This window comes from Polyergus mexicanus, unplaced genomic scaffold, assembly GCF_030449975.1.
Source record: "Polyergus mexicanus isolate NDT 795.1 unplaced genomic scaffold, iyPolMexi1.0 SCAF_11, whole genome shotgun sequence".
In the NCBI taxonomy this organism is placed as follows: domain Eukaryota; kingdom Metazoa; phylum Arthropoda; class Insecta; order Hymenoptera; family Formicidae; genus Polyergus; species Polyergus mexicanus.
Window position 1 is genome coordinate 4,441,101 of NW_027223331.1, and position 20,505 is coordinate 4,461,605.

Here is a 20,505-nt window from a genome sequence, read left to right on the forward strand (position 1 = left end):
ACAATTTTTTTTTAGTTTGCTTAGATTAGTATAACTCCGAAACAAGCAAATAATTTTGTTTGAAAAAAATTCAGGATATACTTAAAATGTTATTTAATAAACGTGCATAATTTAGAATATGTTTTATATAAAAAAAAAAAAAAACTATAAAGATCGCCTTATTTTTAGAGTGTCAAATTAGGAAGACCCCTTAACACACTCTAAATAATGTCGTTAATAAATAATTTTTGAATTATTTAGAAAGTTATTAGTGAGACTAAATGATTTAGAATGATTAGAAAATAAAATTAATATTTTTTTATCTGCGTTGGAAATTATTCATGATTTAATTAAATATTTTGATGCTATTTTTACCCTTAAATTTCCATGCGCTTCGTCAGGTATGTTTGTGTAACTGGATCGCGATAATCGCAAGATACCAATAATGTAGTCCCGTTATTACTATATATGAGATTCTCGGGAGCCATAAAGTTTTCCAGAATCGCCATCGAACTGTGGAATGCCTGTGAAATGTCTGTCATATCGCTGGAAAATCCTCGAAGCCAATGCTTGTTATCTTTTCACTCGACTTTATTTTTTTTTTTTTTTTACAAATCATCTTGAATATTTAATTTCGCTTGAAATAATCGCATTGATACTTTACAAACTCTTTCAATGTATTCTCATCACATAAAGTTCTTTGCCTATTATTATAGATATTCGTTGGCCTCGAATTTAACGTAAAGTCGAATCCGAAGTGATTTCAATCATGAAAACAATAGATTACGTAGAGATGTTTAAAGAAAAAGAAGAAGAGAAGAAGAAGAAAACAAGAGTGTACCGTTCCACGCTTGTTATTTTCGAGTATTGGCTATTTCGATCATCTGGTCGATAATCAGACGCGCGATGATGACTCATTAACGTGCCAAGAGAGAGACACAAGGTGCGAGAGACGATCGATCAGCCTCCATCCCGAGAGTCGAGAACAAACTCGTGCCATATGCTCATGAGACGACTACAGCAGGTTTGCAACGCGCTTAGTACGGGTGTCAAGTATTACATGAAAGATAGAGAGACAAGAACTTGAAAAGTAGAATAGGCTGTTTGATAATAGTTAAAAAAGTAGTACTATATCTCGACATACTTGTACAGCTTCATTGTCACTCTTCTCTTCCTTCCCGCTCTTATTCCTCTATTGTCTTCTTGATCTCATCTTTATTCTGTATCTTCTTTTCTCTTCAATAAGGAGAAAAATAAATGGCTATTATCTTTTTTTATGGCGGATTTATATTTAGCTCGAGGATGGAAATTCTTACTTTTAATCTTTGGATATATTTAGCTTTTGCCAAATGTCGCAGATGGGTGAAAATGGATATAAAGGATTACCATCTTTTCAAATTCATTTTATTAATCACTGATTAATCAAATACGGGACGGGGCGAGGTCATCATACACATTCGTAATATATCTCATTTATATAAATGGGTCGTTTAAACAAAGTTGAAAAATTTCTCTACGGTAACGTCGAGTATGTATGAACAATGAATCGCTATTGTGCCATGGCCTTCGCTTCTTCTTCATCTTTGTGCGTATTTATATCCACAAAACTGGAACTTATTTTATTTTAACTTATACTTAACAATGTTTCAGCTTATGCTTTAACTAATGTTTCAACTTATTATAACCATACTATTTACCAAACTATTTCAAAGCTGTATAAAAATCTTTATATGTGTAAAATTAATGTAACATAATAAACATGTTCCGCATATGATTTTAAAATATTAATATTCCATGCGAGTTAGTCCATGAAAAATGTTAAGAATTATTGTTATGAGAAAATAAATCAGTTATTTATAAAACCGAGTAATAATTTATGACATACATATAATTCATTGAGATTAACAAGATTCACACAGCAAGATCTTTTTTGTTTTGAAAATTCTTTCGATAACATTTATCATTTTATTTTCGTCAAAGAGCTTCTGAAAAATATCTCAAAAATATGGATATGATATATTAATTGTTTTGAGAAGATAGAGACAATAATTTTCACACATATCAATATACATTAATTATAATGGGTTACGATAAGCTTTATTAGACTGCAAAATCGTTTCTTATAATGAGATCTCTGTTAGTTCTTCTCTTGCGTATTTTTTTTTTTCTTAATTGTGTAATTAATCAGTGATTTCACACTTGCACTTTTCTTACATTTATTCGAAAACAATGTTGATCCATGTGTTACGCATTACGGATTACACGTTCTTCTTCTATTATTTTTTTCCTTTACTTTCTCGATAAAATTAACTTCAACGCACGCCATTTATGCATCTCATGCATAAACTGCGGCTTTTGCGATTCGGATGAAAACGATACATGGAAATCGACAGGTGTGTATGTTGAATAATTATAAGTTTCACGCTCAGTTTTGCCCGATCGTTACCAGATAATATCCGCGAGTGTACAAATACATTAATTGATATTTGTAGCGAACAATTGTCAAAATAATTAAATAACATGGGAAATGAAGTTGGCTCTTTTTTCCTTTGACTTCGACAATTCGGAGCCATTAAAAAGCATTTTTATTGTGCTTAAATGCCGCTGCAATTTCTCGAAAGTCTAAACCTAATGGAATTAAAGCTTGATTTCCAATGACCGTGAGACTCGACACTGAATGATAGAACGATGTGAGAATTATGGGTCAGGAAATTTGTATACGTTACTTGGTTATTGTACAACGGGTCGCCGACCACACGCAAGGTGTGTTCGTGTGCATACATATGTGTCTGTGTGTGTGTGTGTATACGTATGCTAATTATCGTGAGCGAAAAGTGGAATTCGTCGTGCGAGCTTTTCGTTGGATCGATTACGCTCAATCTACTTTCATACGTTAAGCAATGAGGTGAAGCAAAAAAAAAAAAAAAGAACATGTCCCGGTCTAATTTTACACGACTTTGCTAGCTCGACTCGAGCTTTTCTATCGAGGACTGACATAATTGAAATCGATTTACTCCGATGTATATAGTAGATATTCGCACAAAACAAAACGATTACGGATAATTGGAAATCTCTGTACGTTTGCGAATCGTTTAGATAAAAGAGGAGCTATTGTTCGATCCAGATCAATCTAGCGTGTATTTAGGATCGTTACAATAGTCTAATCATGACGTATATATATATATTGTATATATCTCAACTTTGACATTGCAACTAACATAAGCGCAGTTCCGAAAATAAAAGATAATGATTATTGCTCGATAATGAAAGAGATGGAACGTTCTAGGACCTAGTAATTTCACAAGTTATATCTTTTGAGATTATTTTTTTGGCATAAATAGATGAACGGGAAATGAAACACTATAATATTACAATGATTTGCTCAAAATTAAAAATGCATCTCGTGAGAAAGGCAGAGAGAGAGAGAGAGAGAGAGAGAGAGAGACAGAGGTTGCGATGGTGCAGATATCTTTTTTTTTTATCGGCAATCAATAATCACCTCTCTTTTTTATGCGATCTTTTAATATCATGAGATTAAAGACTTGAGCTTGAATTTCAACTAAGAGATCTATTCTCCCTGATTCACAAATCGCATCTCAATGAATTTTAATTAAATAGAAGATAAAAGAAATGTATATTTTCTAACATATGCATAGAAAGTAGTAGCATACAAGTTCAAAGAAAAGAAGAATTTTCCTATATGTATCACACTTTTACTTGCTCACGCATTTACAAAATTCTGCTTCTTTCAATTCTTCTATCTATCTATCTATCTCTCTCTCTCTTTCTTTCTCTATCTCTGTACGAGTAGTTCCATTTAATAGCAAGAAATTGAGATTTAATCTAGATCCGGTTTACATGTAATATACATGTATGCAACAAGGAATTTCAATTCGTTCTACCTTCGTACAACTCGTCAGCTGTATTATGAGAAAATGATCTTTATTAAGGACTAAAGTTAAATTTCTCAAAATCGCATATATTAGGGGAAAAATTTCCAAGATTTTTAAATCGAGCTCAGAATGTTTACACGGTCTAAATAATTTTAAGTCGCTTGATCATTAAGACTCGTAATTGCGATTTGTGAAACTTTGCGACCTGAGTAGACAGATGATACAAATTGCACCCAGTCGATTTCGCAAGTTTATCATTTGCGATAATTTTCACAAATCTTATTATTAGATAAAAAATTACTGAAGATACGAAAAACACGATTGTAATACGATCGAATATACAAAGGTATTTATTATTCTTGAATCGTCTAGCCATGTACAATAAGCACGCTTGCTATCGTTCCTTCGCATTGTTCAGTAACGTGCAATAATCTAGGTATGATGCGGCCATACAGTCGGCCTACTATACCTTATTCATAATAATCAAGTAGGCTTGTAGAGTTTGTCGTCTATCGATCGTCGTTCGGTGAAAACGGAGTTGAATGCGATCGAAGAAAATCAAAGTCTTGGACTGCATTTTTATTATTATTTTTGACCTTTTTTTTTTTTCCCAAAACACGTAACTTAGTGCGATCTGAAAAAAATAGCTTCCCGATACTACATATCCTTAGCATTAAAACCCAATCGCCTAGAGAATTTTAAGCGAGAACTACTTTAAGGATATATCATTGATACCCCTATTCATAAGTAAGTACTTGTGTGTACTACGGAATAAATCGTTTGCGATAAGGTGCGAAACTAGCTCGCAGCATACCTTCCATAAGAAATTTATTGAACTGAAGAATTTGAACACGAGGTCACGAGAGCTATTATGCGGGTCAACCTTTGCACATTTTCGAGAGCGAATAAATGTAGGCTACTTATCCGCGAAATATCCTCCGTTTGAAGCTATTATTTATTATCGCAATAATTTTGCTACAACTATTTAATATTAAATTATGTAAATATATTACTTCTTTTTAATATTCGAGTGCCGTCAAAATCGCCAAGCTGCAGAACCTCGCGTGTCGAAGGTCGTACTTGAAAACAGAGGGGGAGGTTCGTATATTTTATATATATATATACTAAATGCAATCTAAAAGAAGGAGATACCGTCGTCACACGCGATAGTGATCAGCCGGTTGCTTCTTCCTTTAATTAAGAAAGGTTCCTATCGAACAGCCATTGCCGCAACAATCACACACCATTGCCTTCCACAAGTTGTCGCGTTGCAACCTACGCTGCATCTGAAGTGCCAAGTCATCCTTGGTAAAAGTGATGATAAATCCTAACTACACTGAGTGTCTCATAATGCTTCTCTGAATTAATTATTATTTGCCACTTCTTTTCATAAAGTTGCAACGATTTGTGCGATGTTTCGCGGGAAAATAAAATGCTAAGGAAGAATTTATATATAATGTGTATAAATTATACGCGTGTAATATAACTGATATATATATTAATTAAAATATAATTAATATTTATTTTTAATAATTAATATTTATATAATATGTAAATTGTGTGATTGAACATGAGGATGTATGCGTGTGGGTATCAAACATAGTATTCTATGCATTGTTCAACCTACTCTGAATCCTTCGCACATTTACTGTGCGTGACTCATACTCGGACACGTTACTTTGCGAATTTGATCGATATACGAATCACTATTCGTCGTCGTATCGCTGACGTGCAAATTATTCACGTATATAAATTACTACATAAATTTTTATCAAATGATACTTATTATATAAGTTATCCTTAAGTGTATACGCTATGCTATTAATCAAGTTTTCCATGTTTCTTCTTGACATAATCAATGAAAATTACCCTTTAATGATCTTTTAATACGTTAAAAAGTCTTATATAGCGTAATATATATTTTTACGAGAATTTAAAAAAAGGGTTTTTTTTTTTATACTACTCGATATCACAACTTATGTTACGAAAAAGTAGAGTTTTATCTTTTTTTTCTTGTTCTCTTTTCTTAAAGTTTAATTGAAGTTGAGACGTGACTGAAAATCAATAAACAACGTGCCATTTCCGCACGACTTTTTTTTGCTGATACCACAGAAGGGAAATGATATTTGAAACAGGAAAATGATTTCTATAAAACATGACATTCTTGACTGTTTCGACGTGTAATCCATTTTTGTCAATTTTATACAGAGTGTCACTTAAAGACCGCCCACTTCCTTATAGCGTTATTCCTTACCAGACAATGAGTCGAAAAGTCCTGAATCATTTTTTTCTATAACACTTTAATAAAGCAATACTTATTGAGTAAAATCAGGCCAATCAGCGCCAATCTTTAGCCGGGCGTATGGCTCACTGACGTTATCGGCGCTGAGATTGGCCTGATTTTACTCAATAATTACTCCTTCATTGTGTTATAAAAAGAAAGTGATTCAGGACTTTTTGATTCATTTTTTGGTAAGAAATGACGGTACGTACTTAGTGGGCGGTTTTTAAGTGACACCCTATATAACGAAAATTATTTTATTAATGTTATAGAAACAAGCCGAAAACTTTCGCTTTCGACCACTGCTTTTATTCCCTGGAACCTGGAGCGGAGAATTTTGCGAGTCAAGAGGTCGTTTTCGATGCCCTGGGTCGTGATATTTTGGATAATGCATTTCAGGGTTACAACGCCTGTATATTTGCCTACGGACAAACTGGTAAGTATTCCAGTTGGAATCTTATTAAGCTACTATTTGAGCTATTATTATTTTTGCGGCAATTTAGCTTTTAAATCAAGTGTTTAAAAAACGTGGTGCGATAGCAATGATGCGGCTGTTAATCGCATAAACAGAGTGTAATGCGGCAAATAATGTAATTAGTTCGGTTGGTTGGATCGTCGATAAACGGTTGATTTTCTCGGGGACGAGACATTGACCTACGACGAAGCAGGAAAAACCTCATAAGCAACAATAACAAGAGCTCTCTATATAACAATTTAGTTGTGCAGAAAAGGGGAAGCGAAAAGATGGAAAAATTGGGAAATTCGCACACTAAACAGTATTATATTTTTTACGAATACTTGGAAGTTCGCTCTCGTCCAATAAATCGGATTTGTGTTCGATATTTCGTGCTCCGAATAATGTAGATGTTTACTATGAAATTTTGAAAGAGAGAAAGAGAGAAATGTTACTAAACATTTATTTTGATAAACTTTTTGTGATTATTTTAATGATAAAAAGTACGCATATAAGAAAAGGAAAAATTTGGAACAAGAGAAAATATTTATGGGATATCACAGATTTTTTACAGTTTAAAATCTCGCACGTAGATATAAATAATTCTTCGATTATTATATTTAAACAAGATATATATATATATATATATATATATATATATATATATATATATATATATAATACAGATTTATTTAAAAATATTAACTTTAAGCTTAAAATCATTTACTTTGAGAAAGATGGTAAAGAGGATTTAATTGTCGTTTCTCACATATGTGTTCTTGTAGGCTCCGGAAAGTCTTACACAATGATGGGCAGTGGCGACAACAAAGGGATAATACCACGCTTGTGTGACAATCTCTTTGATATAATAGCGAAGCAGCAAAGTTCCGAGCTCACGTACAAGGTCGAGGTCTCGTACATGGAGATCTACAACGAGAAAGTGCATGATCTTTTGGATCCAAAGCAGAACAAACAATCGCTCAAAGTCAGAGAGCACAATGTCCTGGGGCCCTACGTAGATGGACTCAGTCAATTGGCGGTTACTTCTTTTCAGGTGACTGACCGTTTTCTTTCTCGCTAATTGTCTATTATTACTTGTGGATAATTTTTCCAAATTCAAACGATGCATATTATTATTTATTCATTTACACGAAATTGTGGAAACCGTACATTAGGATATCGATAACCTCATGGCGGAAGGCAACAAGTCGCGGACGGTTGCTGCGACGAATATGAATTCCGAGAGCTCCCGTTCGCACGCCGTATTCTCGGTAATCCTCACGCAAACGCTAACCGATCCGAAAAGCGGGGTCAGCGGAGAGAAGGTCTCGCGAATGAGCTTAGTGGATTTAGCTGGGAGCGAAAGGGCTGTGAAAACTGGAGCAGTAGGTGATAGACTTAAAGAAGGAAGCAATATTAACAAGTAAATATCTTTTAAACTTCGTCGAAATTTTCTTCCATCAGCGTGAAGATGAGAAGCATAACTAAGATTAATTTGTAATAGGTCCCTAACGACGTTGGGTCTAGTCATTTCGAAATTGGCGGATCAGAATTCCGTCAACAACAACAAGAAGAAGGATAATTTTGTGCCGTACAGAGATTCGGTCCTTACATGGCTCTTGAAGGTATATTTTTCTCTTTTCCGTTTGCGCCTTTTCTTGATTGTCGGATATATCTTGTGAAGTTTTTAGGATAATCTTGGTGGCAATAGCAAAACTGTTATGGTAGCCACTATATCGCCGGCTGCGGACAATTACGAAGAAACGTTATCGACTCTCCGGTACGCCGACAGAGCGAAGAGGATAGTCAATCATGCCGTAGTTAACGAGGATCCTAATGCCAGAATTATTCGTGAACTTAGACAAGAGGTTGAAGCCTTGAAGGAAATGTTATTACACGCTACAGTAAGAGAACCTTTCTTTATACTTGATTATATATATTTATTCTTACATAAATATAAAAATAATTGTATATGTAACTCATTTAATTATGCTCAGGGATCGATTGTCGGCCAACAACGCACAGACATTACGGAAAAGCTATCGGAATCGGAACGATTGATGAAGGAAATGTCACAGACATGGGAGGAGAAACTAGTGAAGACCGAGAGACTGCAACACGAGAGGCAACAGGCTCTCGAAAAGATGGGAATAAGCGTACAAGCATCTGGCATTCAAGTAGAGAAAAATAAATACTACTTGGTTAATTTAAACGATGATCCAAGTTTGAACGAGTTATTGGTTTATTATCTCAAGGTATATAATATATGTACATATTATTAACTGTATAATATATGTACATATTATTAACTGTATAATATTATTAACTACTATTGCTTGTTGTTTGTTACATATATATTTGTCTCACATATTGGTCATATGTCTGAATTTCAGGAAAGAACTCTCGTAGGCGGTCGTTCGGCTAAGACAGAACAGGATATTCAATTACATGGCTTGGGTATACTACCGGAACATTGCGTTATCACGATAGAAGAGTCAGGTCTGTACATGACGCCGTTGAATGGTGCTCGATGTTTTGTCAACGGTACGCAAGTCGTAGACAAGACTCTATTACAACATGGCGATAGAATCGTTTGGGGAAACCATCATTTCTTCAGAGTGAATTGTCCAAGAAGCGCTACAGGTGCGATTCGATATACGTACAATATATTGATTTCATAATAAAAAAAGTATCAATTTTTCACGAAACACAAGCAAATGACACGTATTTCTATATCGCCGCTGTTCTGTCTTGTAGCAATCAATAGCGAGCCGCAAACTCCCGCTCAGAACATTGACTATAACTTTGCCAGAGAGGAGCTTATGCTTAACGAACTTTCGAACGATCCGATTCAACGAGCAATTGCGAGGCTGGAGAAACAACATGAGGAAGATAAGCAGGTACATATTTTATTTCATCGCGTTTAATAAATATCAGACTAACAAAGCACATACTTATGTTATATCTATTGTACACGTCGAAGGTCGCACTTGAAAAGCAGCGGCAGGAATACGAACGACAGTTTCAACAGCTGCGCAACATATTATCTCCCTCTACGCCGTATTCGCCTTACGTACCGTACGATCCTTTGAGAGGTAGTCAAAGCGGAAAGCTCCCGGCTTGCACACCAACCACGCAAATGCGTGTCGAGAAGTGGGCGCAGGAGCGAGACGAGATGTTCAAGCGGAGTTTGGGTCAATTGAAGACAGACATTTTAAAGGCCAATGCATTGGTACAGGAAGCTAATTTCCTCGCGGAGGAGATGGGCAAACAGACGAAATTTAGCGTCACCTTGCAGATTCCTCCAAATAATCTAAGTCCAAATAGAAAGGTAAAATAGTGAAACTAAATTATATATTGCCTCTTTTATATTGTATCTTTTTTCATCACTTATATGCAATTTTTTATGATTTACAAACTTATTCACTTTATTCATGTATAATTATAGCTATTAATTATATTTATAAGTTTTTATTTTTATCAATTTATTTGTTATTTGTACGATCTTTATAATTATTATTAGTGTATTACTACACATTTAGTGTTATTTTCTTTTTTTTATTAAGATTTTAATTTTTCTTTTTTGTTTTTACATTTTTTTTTAGTTAATTTATTTTGTCTTTCTTTTTTTTTTTACACTCTTCGATATGTAGAGTGTATTCTTTCAGCGGGGCGCGTTTGTCAGTGAGCCCGCAATTTTAGTGAAGAGAACCAATACGGGTAGTCAAGTGTGGTCTATGGAAAAACTAGAAAATAAGCTGGTCGATATGCGAGATATGTACGAAGAACGAAAAGATCCTCACAATTGTCAACGATTACCTGCGATCAAGGTAATACATGTGCATAGAATAAAAAATATTTAAATTTTTATAAATATTTTTGAAGTTACCGCGCAAATTTTTCTCTCTTTCTCTTTCTTTTTTACAGGATGAATTGCCAGGAAAAACGCAAGATCCGTTTTACGAATCCCAGGAGAATCACAATCTTATCGGTGTCGCAAATATTTTCTTAGAAGTGCTATTCCATGACGTACGATTAGATTATCACACTCCAATTATTAGTCAGCAAGGAGAGGTCGCTGGTCGATTGCAAGTCGAGATAAGTCGCATATCTGGACAATTTCCTCAAGATCGGATTTGCGAGGCCGCTTCAGAATCTTCCGCGGACTCGACGTCCTCCGAAACGTCCTCCGAGGATTATTCCGGAGGATCTAGCCACATTACTTGTCGCGTAACGATAAAACAGGCCACCGGTTTACCGCTCTCGTTAAGTCATTTTGTGTTTTGTCAATATATGTTTTGGGGTCATCCAGAACCTATAGTGGTACCGCCTATGGTAAACGCGGAAGTACCCAATTCGAATTGCATCATCGGGCAGAGGGATTCGTTGGCATTTAAGTTTGATCATACAAAGGATTTCACCATACCCATTACGGAGGAATTTATGGAACATGCCGCAGGTAAGAATTTATCAGGTATTTCTCTATGTCTGTGTGCGTTATTATTTTCATACAGGGATAGACGATTGCTTCAGTTATTCACGCTTCTTTATCATGTATGTAGAAGGAGCGTTGAGTATAGAAGTATGGGGTCATCGCAGCGCGGGTTTCTCCCGTAGTAAACCTGGATGGGAAGTGGAACAACAACAATTGGCGAAAGCTAGATCGCTCGCTGACCGATGGTCGGAATTAACGAGAAAGATCGAATTGTGGGTGGAAATACAGGAACTCAACGAACAGGGAGAATATTCGCCCGTCGAAGTCGCAGTAAAACAAGATACGTGTACAGGTGAGAATGTTTACAATTATTATGCTTGTAGCATAGCGGAATATTGTTCTACTTATTTATTGTTGAATAATTATTACTTTTGCTTCTTAGGTGGCATTTATCAGCTTCGACAAGGTCAGCAACGTCGAATACAAGTACGAGTGAAACCGGTACAAAATTCTGGAACCCTGCCGATTATCTGTCAATCGATATTGAATATAGCCGTTGGAAGCGTGTCCGTACGAAATCGACTGCAAATTCCGTTAGATAGCTATCAAGATGAGGATCTGAGTATATTGAGAGAAAAGTGGAGCGACGCTTTAATGAGAAGACGACAGTACCTTGATCAACAGATTCAGAAACTCATTAATAAACAAGGTATTGAAATGTTATCTCGATGCAAAATATATATTTTATATCTGATATAGAAATATTTTATTTTACTTATATCATTCTGCCGCTCACACATTTTTTTTTTCTATTTTTGCATATTTCTGTAGACAAAACAGAACAAGACATGGAGCGAGAACAAAGTCTAGTCGATCAGTGGGTTAGTCTTACAGAGGAACGAAATGCCGTTCTGGTTCCTGCGGCGGGTTCAGGTATTCCTGGTGCTCCTGCCGATTGGACTCCTCCTGCAGGGATGGAACCTCATATACCCGTATTATTCCTCGATCTCAACGGTATCGCAAAAAAAAAAAAAAAAAAATTGATACATTATACACATGCGCATGCGCATGTGCATATACACAATAATATCAATATATTTCGTTTGATTTATTAACACATCTGTCTCGAATTATCATTTATACAGCTGATGATCTCTCAACGCATCAATCGGGAGAGGAAGTGTCAGTAACAGGGTTAAACTCGATCCTACCTAAAGAACATGGAAACAAATTTTATAATTTACCGATTATTCGGCATTTAGAGAAAGACGTATGTGCCATCGCCGCTTGGGATTCTAGTATACACGATAACGTACATCTTAATAGAGTGACCGATGGTATTTATTGGTTTTTTACGCATCTATTGCGATTAAACAATTAACAATCTATTTGCAATGACTTTTCGTTTTCAGTCAATGAAAGGGTGTTCTTAATTCTGAAGACTACCGTTCGCTTGTCGCATCCAGCACCTATGGACCTTGTGCTGCGTAAAAGATTAGCTTTAAACATATACAAGAGACAAAGTATCACGGACAGAATTTTCAAGAGAATCGTTCGAATTGATTGCTTAACGCAAACCGGCGTCACCTACGAGGTAGTTTCGAATATACCAAAAGCGAGCGAGGAGCTAGAAGATCGCGAGAGCTTGGCTCAAATTGCTGCCAGCGGAGAAGATAACAGTTTATGTGACGGAGAAACATATATAGGTGAGAATTATAAAATTTGTAATTATATTCCGAGAGTATTTTAAAGTTTCTTCGTATTAATCGTAGTTTTTTTGTGTTAATCATACTTCTATAGAAAAATATACTCGCGGTGTCTCAGCCGTCGAAAGTATATTAACATTGGACCGATTACGACAAAGTGTCGCTGTAAAAGAATTATTACAAGCACAAGGCCAGCCACTGATGCGCAAAACTGCAAGTGTTCCAAACTTCTCGCAGGTACTATTATCTCTTTAACGTCTTGAATGTACTATATACTTTTTCTTTATTTGATTTTCTCTATATAAATTTGATCGAATTAATTTTCTCACAAAGCTTTTCGTTCTTCCATTATCAAAATATCAACTAATTTCTACTGAAACATCATCTCTCGTTTAAGATTTTGTCTCAATTTGGAAACTTTTAATTTTTTTTCTATTTTTTTTTTTACGCATTTTCTTTAATGCTCTTTTAATTTAATCATATGTGTATCATATTTATTCGATAACAAGATTTTTATGGCTATTTATAGATTATGAGATTTGATACATCGATGGACTCATTGAATGTTACTCGCTCGGAAAGCGTAACAGATCTTAATACGGAAATGAATGGTCTCCCGCATCCGCGACGCGCGTCCATAGGTCACACGAGAGCTGACGAAAACTTCATATCTGCACCACCAAAGCCATTTGGAATTGGTAAGCGTATTTTTTATTTCTTTTACATTAATGTCAAAATCATATAAATGAATAGAGATATAGACAAATATTCTATGATTTCTTAATTTTGTGTATGCATATTTCTCTATATACATCTTGAATTAAATTTATGCTGGGATTGTTAAGTGCAAAAATATGAGAAATATTTTTTTATAGCTTATAATATGTTATGCTTGTGAAGCAAGATTTTTTTATGAAATCATAGAAAGAGAAAGATTATATATAGACATCGTGATATACAGATTCCATTTATCCATATGGACATACATATGTTCATTCATTCATATAATCATTCATAATCATTTGTAGTAATCCATTTCATATTAAAAGATATATATATATATATATATATATATATATATATATATATATAGATATATATAGATATATATAGATATATATATAAATATATATATATTTTCAGGAAATCTATAATATTTAAGTATAATATTAAGAAAAATAATTTTTTTGCAAAAATGCTCTTGGCTAATACAAAGATGCTGTTAAACTTATTGTTAGAGATGGATTACTTCTGACAAAAGAAAAAATGAATAAGAGTTTTTAATATGATTTTACTTTAGATTTTAAGTATTTATATGCAAACTTGTCGTATATATTGAATGCAATATTTAGTTTGCTTAAGTCATTATAAAATTTTTAAATTTATGCTTAAATAAATTTAATAGCATCGTGTTTTTTTTTTATAGAGAAGACTTTAGTTTTAGATTAAAGTCTGATTTATGTTGAAATCACTTTCCATTGCATTGATTTGCTTTTATGACATTTATTCAAAGAAAAATCAATAATTTGTTTCTGAAATGTGGCTTATGCAGTGTTTTCAATATTTCACTTTGGCTATGACGGTTTATATTTTCCCCACCCTAGTTTTGATTGTCTCAAGCTCCATTCGGGATGTTAATTATGATCATAAAAGAGCATTCTATTTTTTTGAAATTCATATCATTCATCATTAGTATGTGCTCTTTATGCGTGTGTCTGCAAGATTCCTTCCATTGGTTGTAGATTGTAAAGTATCGATTATTCTATAAAATTTGTACAAATCAAAAGGAGATTGTCGCGAATAACAAAAATTATAAAAAAATATGAAACAAAATACAGATATTGTATAGAACATTAATGACACACTTTAAAGAGCTTACTGCTACCATCTAAGATAATTGATTAAGCTCATCATCTGAAAATATTTGGTAAATAACTCATTTCATTATTAATATAATCACTACACTAAAATCTTTTTATTATAATTCTAGCTTCTGTCATATTGTTATATCACCAAGCTATGTTCAACTTGATAATTCACATGACAATGTATTTATTTATATATATACATACATACAAGGTGCCCGATAATAACCGTATCATCTCTTGTGTATAGATAGAGCAGGTAAAATCGAGAGGAGAAGTCCTTTACCATTTTGCGATTTTTGAAAATGGTAAAGGACTTTCTTCCTCGATTTAACCCGCTTTACCCGCAAACGAGAGGTGATACGGTTATTACCGAACACCGTGTATATACACATACATACTAATATAATAATTTTAAGAATATTTACTTGATAACACAAAGAGAGTTGAGCATAGTAAAATTTATTCTCCCAAAATTTGCCTAGTGTTTTAGCAGCTACATTTAAGCGCGCTCCACCACTTATTACAATAAATAAAACACCAACAAACTTCGATTAATGAATTCTACAGAAAAATTAATGAATGTCGACTAATTAATGTATGCAACTAATCTGTTCCTCTGTTTAACTCTACGTCTACTACTTCTACAACTATTTCGGCCCACGCAAGGCTCCATTCTCAACTCAGGTAAAATGGAGTCTTGATTTGATATTTAATTAATGCCATATTGGCAATGACAATTAGTACATATGTCTCGTGAGTGGTTGAGTCTGTTTGTCTTTTTGTTTCAAAGTTCGCCTTAGTATATATATCAAAGAGACATTATTTGTAATAGTAATGTTCAGAATAAGAATGCGTTTTGACGGTCAGTATATGTTTCCGTAAGTGTCACTTGTTCGATTGTTTAGTTGACTTAAAAAGAGTTTAGTGTTATCATACCGAGGAGATTGTCTTGACGTTTTTTTTTTGTTTTTTTGTTTTAATTGAATGCAATTTCATTGCGTCAATAATACGTTTCAGTCCCCCCCTGCTAATTGTTAGTTTGCATGCGAATGCATTTCTTGTGTGCAGTCTAGTACATATATCAAAAAGTTTGTTCATTGAATTGTTTGGTTTTCTCACATTTTATATGGTTAATTGATATTGGTACATTTTATATGTTATTGTTCACTTTGTTCAAGTGTAAGATATTAACAAGCAACTATGTGTGTATATGTGTATACATATATGCACATGCGTGCCGTGTTGTCGCACCTTTTGTGCCAAAATCATCACATAGAAATCATTTTCATATTTCCATATATCTATTATCATAATTCGTAATTCGATATGATTCTTAAAACTTTTTCTTTTATAAGCGATTTGATGAATCAAGATGATTTCTATAATGATATCCCTGATAATTTGTTAAATGTACACTTGTGCGGATAAAGTTGATTGCATTTAACAAATTTGTTTTAAAACGTGTAAAATAATCAAAGATTGAAATGTTGCATTATATTAAGAAAACTGCAATGTCTTAATCTTTATCTCATATATAGCATATATACAAACTTGTGAATTTGCTATTGAGCAATACTCTAGGCAGGGAATAGAAAGTTTATTGTAATATTCATGTAAATAAATATTTTCTGTAGTTAATAGACATTGGACATGAGGATTATTCTGTTTCTAAACGCAAAAATAATGCCGTTTAATATATAAAATCATTATCTTCATAATGTAATTAATATATTATTCAATTCATTTGTATTTTATTTTAATATGATTTAGCAAGAAAAAAAGATATAATAATAGAATAAAGAAACGGAATAAATCTCTTATATGTAAGCAAAACATGGAGTCAGAAATCTGTAAAAATCAATAGTTTCGACATAATATATAAATATCTCCCTTTTATCTGTTTTATAAAAAGAGATTCAGTTTAAAGTCAGGGATATATCTTTATAAAAGCTGAAAGATTAAGCCTTAGTTATGCATGGTATCCCAATTCAAGTATAGTGCAGCATGTATATGGTTAAATCATATAGTCTATATATAATTAGTTTATGTAATAGCATATAAAAATACATTTAAAAAATTCTAAGTAAGATAATTATTGCAATATCTTTTTGATACAATTTAACTAAATATATAAATAAAACTGTGTCATTATCTTCGACTTTAAACTAATCATCTCTAAAAACTTGATCATAAATTCATTATGCGCGTCATCGAATTATGTGTGTGATGTTTATATATATATATATTATCTTTTTATCATTTACACACCTATCATCATGAAGATAAACATATACATATAGACATACTTCGAACACGTGCATCTTGAATTTGCAAATGCAATGGCGAGTTATTAAAATTGTTATTGAAATGGAATATCACAATGTAAAGGAAAAATGAAAAATGCAACATGTATGAAATGTCATAAATATTGATGTTTAAATTAATAGGACTGCGATGTGACATGAACATTTGATGGAATTTACGTATTAGAATACCTGCGTTAGACAATGTACGTTATCTGTCTACTTGGTTCACTATCCAGTGTCTTGCAGGCATGATTTGTGATATATAAGTTTGTAAAAATGTCCATAAAGCTCATGTATAAAATCTATGAAGCTCGCCATTATAAAAAGGAACGTAGTATTATTAATTAATTGGGAGATAAGGAAAAAACAAGTATAATCAGTATATCTGTCTCCTTTCAGCGAGACCAACTTTCCTGAATCTGAACCTGAATCTCAACTCATTGACACGTCTTCAACAGTCTACCTCTGCCAAGTGTAGGTGACACGTCGTTGTCGATCATTCTTTCAAACTCATCTTTTCATAGCTGATTCCAAACACACATATAATAAAAAAAATTTATGTTGGAAAGTTACACCACAAAGATCTTTAAAATTCTCTTTATCTAAAATTTTGAATAAAAATATATCTATGTGTGGAAGATCAGGAAATTTTCAAGAAATTTGTTTACAAGATTTGAGTAGACACATTCCCTAAATATAATATTAATTTTCAAGGATAATTCTAGCGTAGAAGAAAGAGAGAGAGAGAGCAATAGAAGTTTGAAAGGATGAACTCGGTCATATTTATAGTGTAGTCGATTTTCTTATTTCAATTATTATATATTAGTATAGCACATTAAATAGTAGCGATTGGATTGAAAGTAGTGAGTTTTCGTTTTATTTTAGGTGTTTTGTTTTAGTTAGATGGTTTGCGAAATCACATAATCACTGTTAAATCATCGTTATTACTATACTAAAAGTGCAGTATGTAATATTTTATATGTCGAACGTTTATTGTTTACAGAATCCTTTTGACCATCTCATGATTTATTTCTTTATTTCAGATTGCATATTCTACGTTTTTTCTTTTTTTTTCTTGAATTGTTCGATATCAATGATTCAAAACAAGAGTTAATAATATATGAAATTTAAAAAAGTAGATTTAGGTGGTTAATATAAATAAATTATTGATGTCAAAGAATATAAGAAAGCGTAGAATATGCAAGATATTTTTCTGTTATGTTTTGAAAGTGCATGGATGATTTTCCATATTTTTATATATATATATATATATATATATGTATATCAGAACCGACCTGGCACTTTTTAATATAACGTTTTCGTAATTCATAAACCCATCAGTATCCGACAATATTTGTTAAAATAAGAATACAACATATGTATATTGTTAATACAAAATTAATTATTTTGTAAAAATAATATAATTAAGATAAAAAGTTATTATACATATACCACGACCAGATCGGCCCTGATGTTTAACAGTACAATATGTTTTGTGTTGAAAGAAAATATTTTTTATCGTCAATCACATGTTACCGATATAATTATGTTGGTTGTAGCATCTCCAAATATAGTCAGTAGCAAACTGGGTCCTCGTATGACCACGTTGCATGAGGAAACGTCTAATGTTGGAAACCAAGCGTTTACTCCCATTAATGACGATGACGAGGAGAAAAGCGATGCCGATTACTCTGAATATGAGGCATATCAGGTATAATTTCTATATAGATCAAATATTATCTAAAAAAACGAAGCAAGCGATTAATAATGCGTGTGATAAATTATAGTACCTGCATATTATTATGTCAGTCCGTTGATATATTAACAGAGTCAGCGATTTTGCGATAATATCCAAGTATATAATGCTATTGAAACTGTATAATTGCGCCTAGGCTCCACCAAAACCGACAAAACCGTTAACTTCTTCACGCACATTGGATTCTCTGGTTGAGCTACAATCGACCAAGATCAATACGCCAAGTATGAGTAGTAGCGGTTACGGTTCTCAGGCTGTCTCCACGACAAACTTAACGTCAGAAGATTCCATTTCCATCAAATCCATCAGCGTGGACGAAACTCCGGATTTCGAGTATCGTAATCCTATCGATAGCAAGAAACCCGAGAAAATGGACAGTTCTCTCGTTGAAGAAACACCCGAGGAATACTTGGGCGTAAACTCCTCGTTGAATAACATGGATATCTCACAGAGCGCTTGCACGGAAGGTCAGTTGTTGAGGAACGGTATGACGATTTCAAACATCCATATTGTTTTCTGTATTGTAAATATATAATCTTTCTTTTTTATTTTTCAGAATATACTAGAAAAAATCTGGAAGAGACAGAAGCGTATGTGGATACTGACATCGATAGCCCAGTTTCTTCTACAAAGAGTGAAAGTGAAATCAATAGCAACGTGATTCACATCGAGACTCGGAAGAAAAGTACACATGATCAGATTTTCGACGATAGGAGGAAAAGTGCGACGGAAATCAGTCAAACATCTAATTCGGGAGATGATAGTCCCGCAGAGGGGACATCAGTCGTACATACCAAACTGCCACCCGGCAAGGTGAGCATTTTATATCTTGTATTATACAATATTAATGAAGAAGTATGTGTGTATGTGTGACTTTATTAATTTTTTAATTTCATGTAGGTCGTGCGAAGAAAAAAGACTTGTAGCGGTACTGGAAGGCCTACCAGTTCACAGCATAGAGCTTCGTTTCCTATGGTCCGTCCACAACTTTCCGAGAGTAAGGCTGCAGCACGTTTGGAACAAACGCTACAACCTAATATGTCATATGAAAACGGCGACAATAGTTCTTCGGAGAGAATCGATGGTATTATTTATTCAAGCAATTAGTTTGGCGGCATTATATTTTTATATCGTTTTCATTTTTCGACAAGTTACTTAAATTAAAATTGAAATTATTAATTTTTGTTTTGAGAGATTTCTCGAATTTTTACATTTTGATTTTTTAATTTTGCACTACTATATGTGCGCGGCTTTTCTTTTATCAGAACTTGATTATATTATTATTCATATACAATATATATAAAAAGATTTATTTTTTTTTTGCAGCAGATGATGTTAGCGACAAAAGTTCGGCTTTTGGTTCAAGACATGATTTAACTCGAATGGAAACTATTTTACCAGATTGGGTCATCGTTGGTGAATCAGTCTTGGTTCGTCCTTACAGTTATTCCGGAGTCATAGCATATATTGGCCCTACAGAATTTGCATCCGGAATTTGGATAGGAGTTGAACTTGACGCTCCAACTGGTGCGAATAAAAAATACACAATTTTCTTATAGTAACTTATTATTTTTCCTCTATAGATTGTATAAGATGTCTTTTATAATGTTCTAGGCAAGAATGATGGTGCTGTTAATGGTCATAGATATTTTACCTGCAGACCAAAATGTGGTATATTTGTTAAAGTGGATAAGTTAATTCAAGACAGACGGGGACGAGCGCTTAGAAGCTATACCAAGCAGGAATCTGCACCAGCATCATCCGCATTAATGCGCAGGAGCGTTAGCAAGGGTAACTTTACATTGATTATTTTATTACATTAATACG

General features: G+C 33.5%; 1 protein-coding gene across 8 annotated transcripts in view; it reads left to right on the forward strand.

Annotated features, from left to right (window-relative positions):
- LOC138937792 (kinesin-like protein KIF13A) overlaps nucleotides 1–20,505 on the forward strand; it is a 35,769-nt gene that overhangs the window by 7,375 nt on the left and 7,889 nt on the right. For 2 of the 8 annotated variants that reach the window (XM_070304397.1, XM_070304403.1), the window contains 26 exons: nucleotides 6,426–6,589; nucleotides 7,393–7,661; nucleotides 7,783–8,030; nucleotides 8,112–8,232; nucleotides 8,299–8,511; nucleotides 8,605–8,862; nucleotides 9,001–9,250; nucleotides 9,365–9,507; nucleotides 9,591–9,938; nucleotides 10,261–10,437; nucleotides 10,535–11,066; nucleotides 11,170–11,394; nucleotides 11,485–11,751; nucleotides 11,874–12,056; nucleotides 12,188–12,379; nucleotides 12,455–12,748; nucleotides 12,843–12,985; nucleotides 13,278–13,446; nucleotides 15,283–15,300; nucleotides 17,322–17,396; nucleotides 18,482–18,633; nucleotides 18,815–19,145; nucleotides 19,235–19,491; nucleotides 19,579–19,762; nucleotides 20,005–20,205; nucleotides 20,293–20,469. In XM_070304397.1, the coding sequence (XP_070160498.1) occupies nucleotides 6,426–6,589; nucleotides 7,393–7,661; nucleotides 7,783–8,030; nucleotides 8,112–8,232; nucleotides 8,299–8,511; nucleotides 8,605–8,862; nucleotides 9,001–9,250; nucleotides 9,365–9,507; nucleotides 9,591–9,938; nucleotides 10,261–10,437; nucleotides 10,535–11,066; nucleotides 11,170–11,394; nucleotides 11,485–11,751; nucleotides 11,874–12,056; nucleotides 12,188–12,379; nucleotides 12,455–12,748; nucleotides 12,843–12,985; nucleotides 13,278–13,446; nucleotides 15,283–15,300; nucleotides 17,322–17,396; nucleotides 18,482–18,633; nucleotides 18,815–19,145; nucleotides 19,235–19,491; nucleotides 19,579–19,762; nucleotides 20,005–20,205; nucleotides 20,293–20,469 (5,591 nt within the window). The remainder of the gene's footprint in view (nucleotides 1–6,425; nucleotides 6,590–7,392; nucleotides 7,662–7,782; nucleotides 8,031–8,111; nucleotides 8,233–8,298; nucleotides 8,512–8,604; nucleotides 8,863–9,000; nucleotides 9,251–9,364; nucleotides 9,508–9,590; nucleotides 9,939–10,260; nucleotides 10,438–10,534; nucleotides 11,067–11,169; nucleotides 11,395–11,484; nucleotides 11,752–11,873; nucleotides 12,057–12,187; nucleotides 12,380–12,454; nucleotides 12,749–12,842; nucleotides 12,986–13,277; nucleotides 13,447–15,282; nucleotides 15,301–17,321; nucleotides 17,397–18,481; nucleotides 18,634–18,814; nucleotides 19,146–19,234; nucleotides 19,492–19,578; nucleotides 19,763–20,004; nucleotides 20,206–20,292; nucleotides 20,470–20,505) is intronic. The other 6 variants (XM_070304398.1, XM_070304404.1, XM_070304399.1 and 3 more) reach the window with 4 other exon arrangements.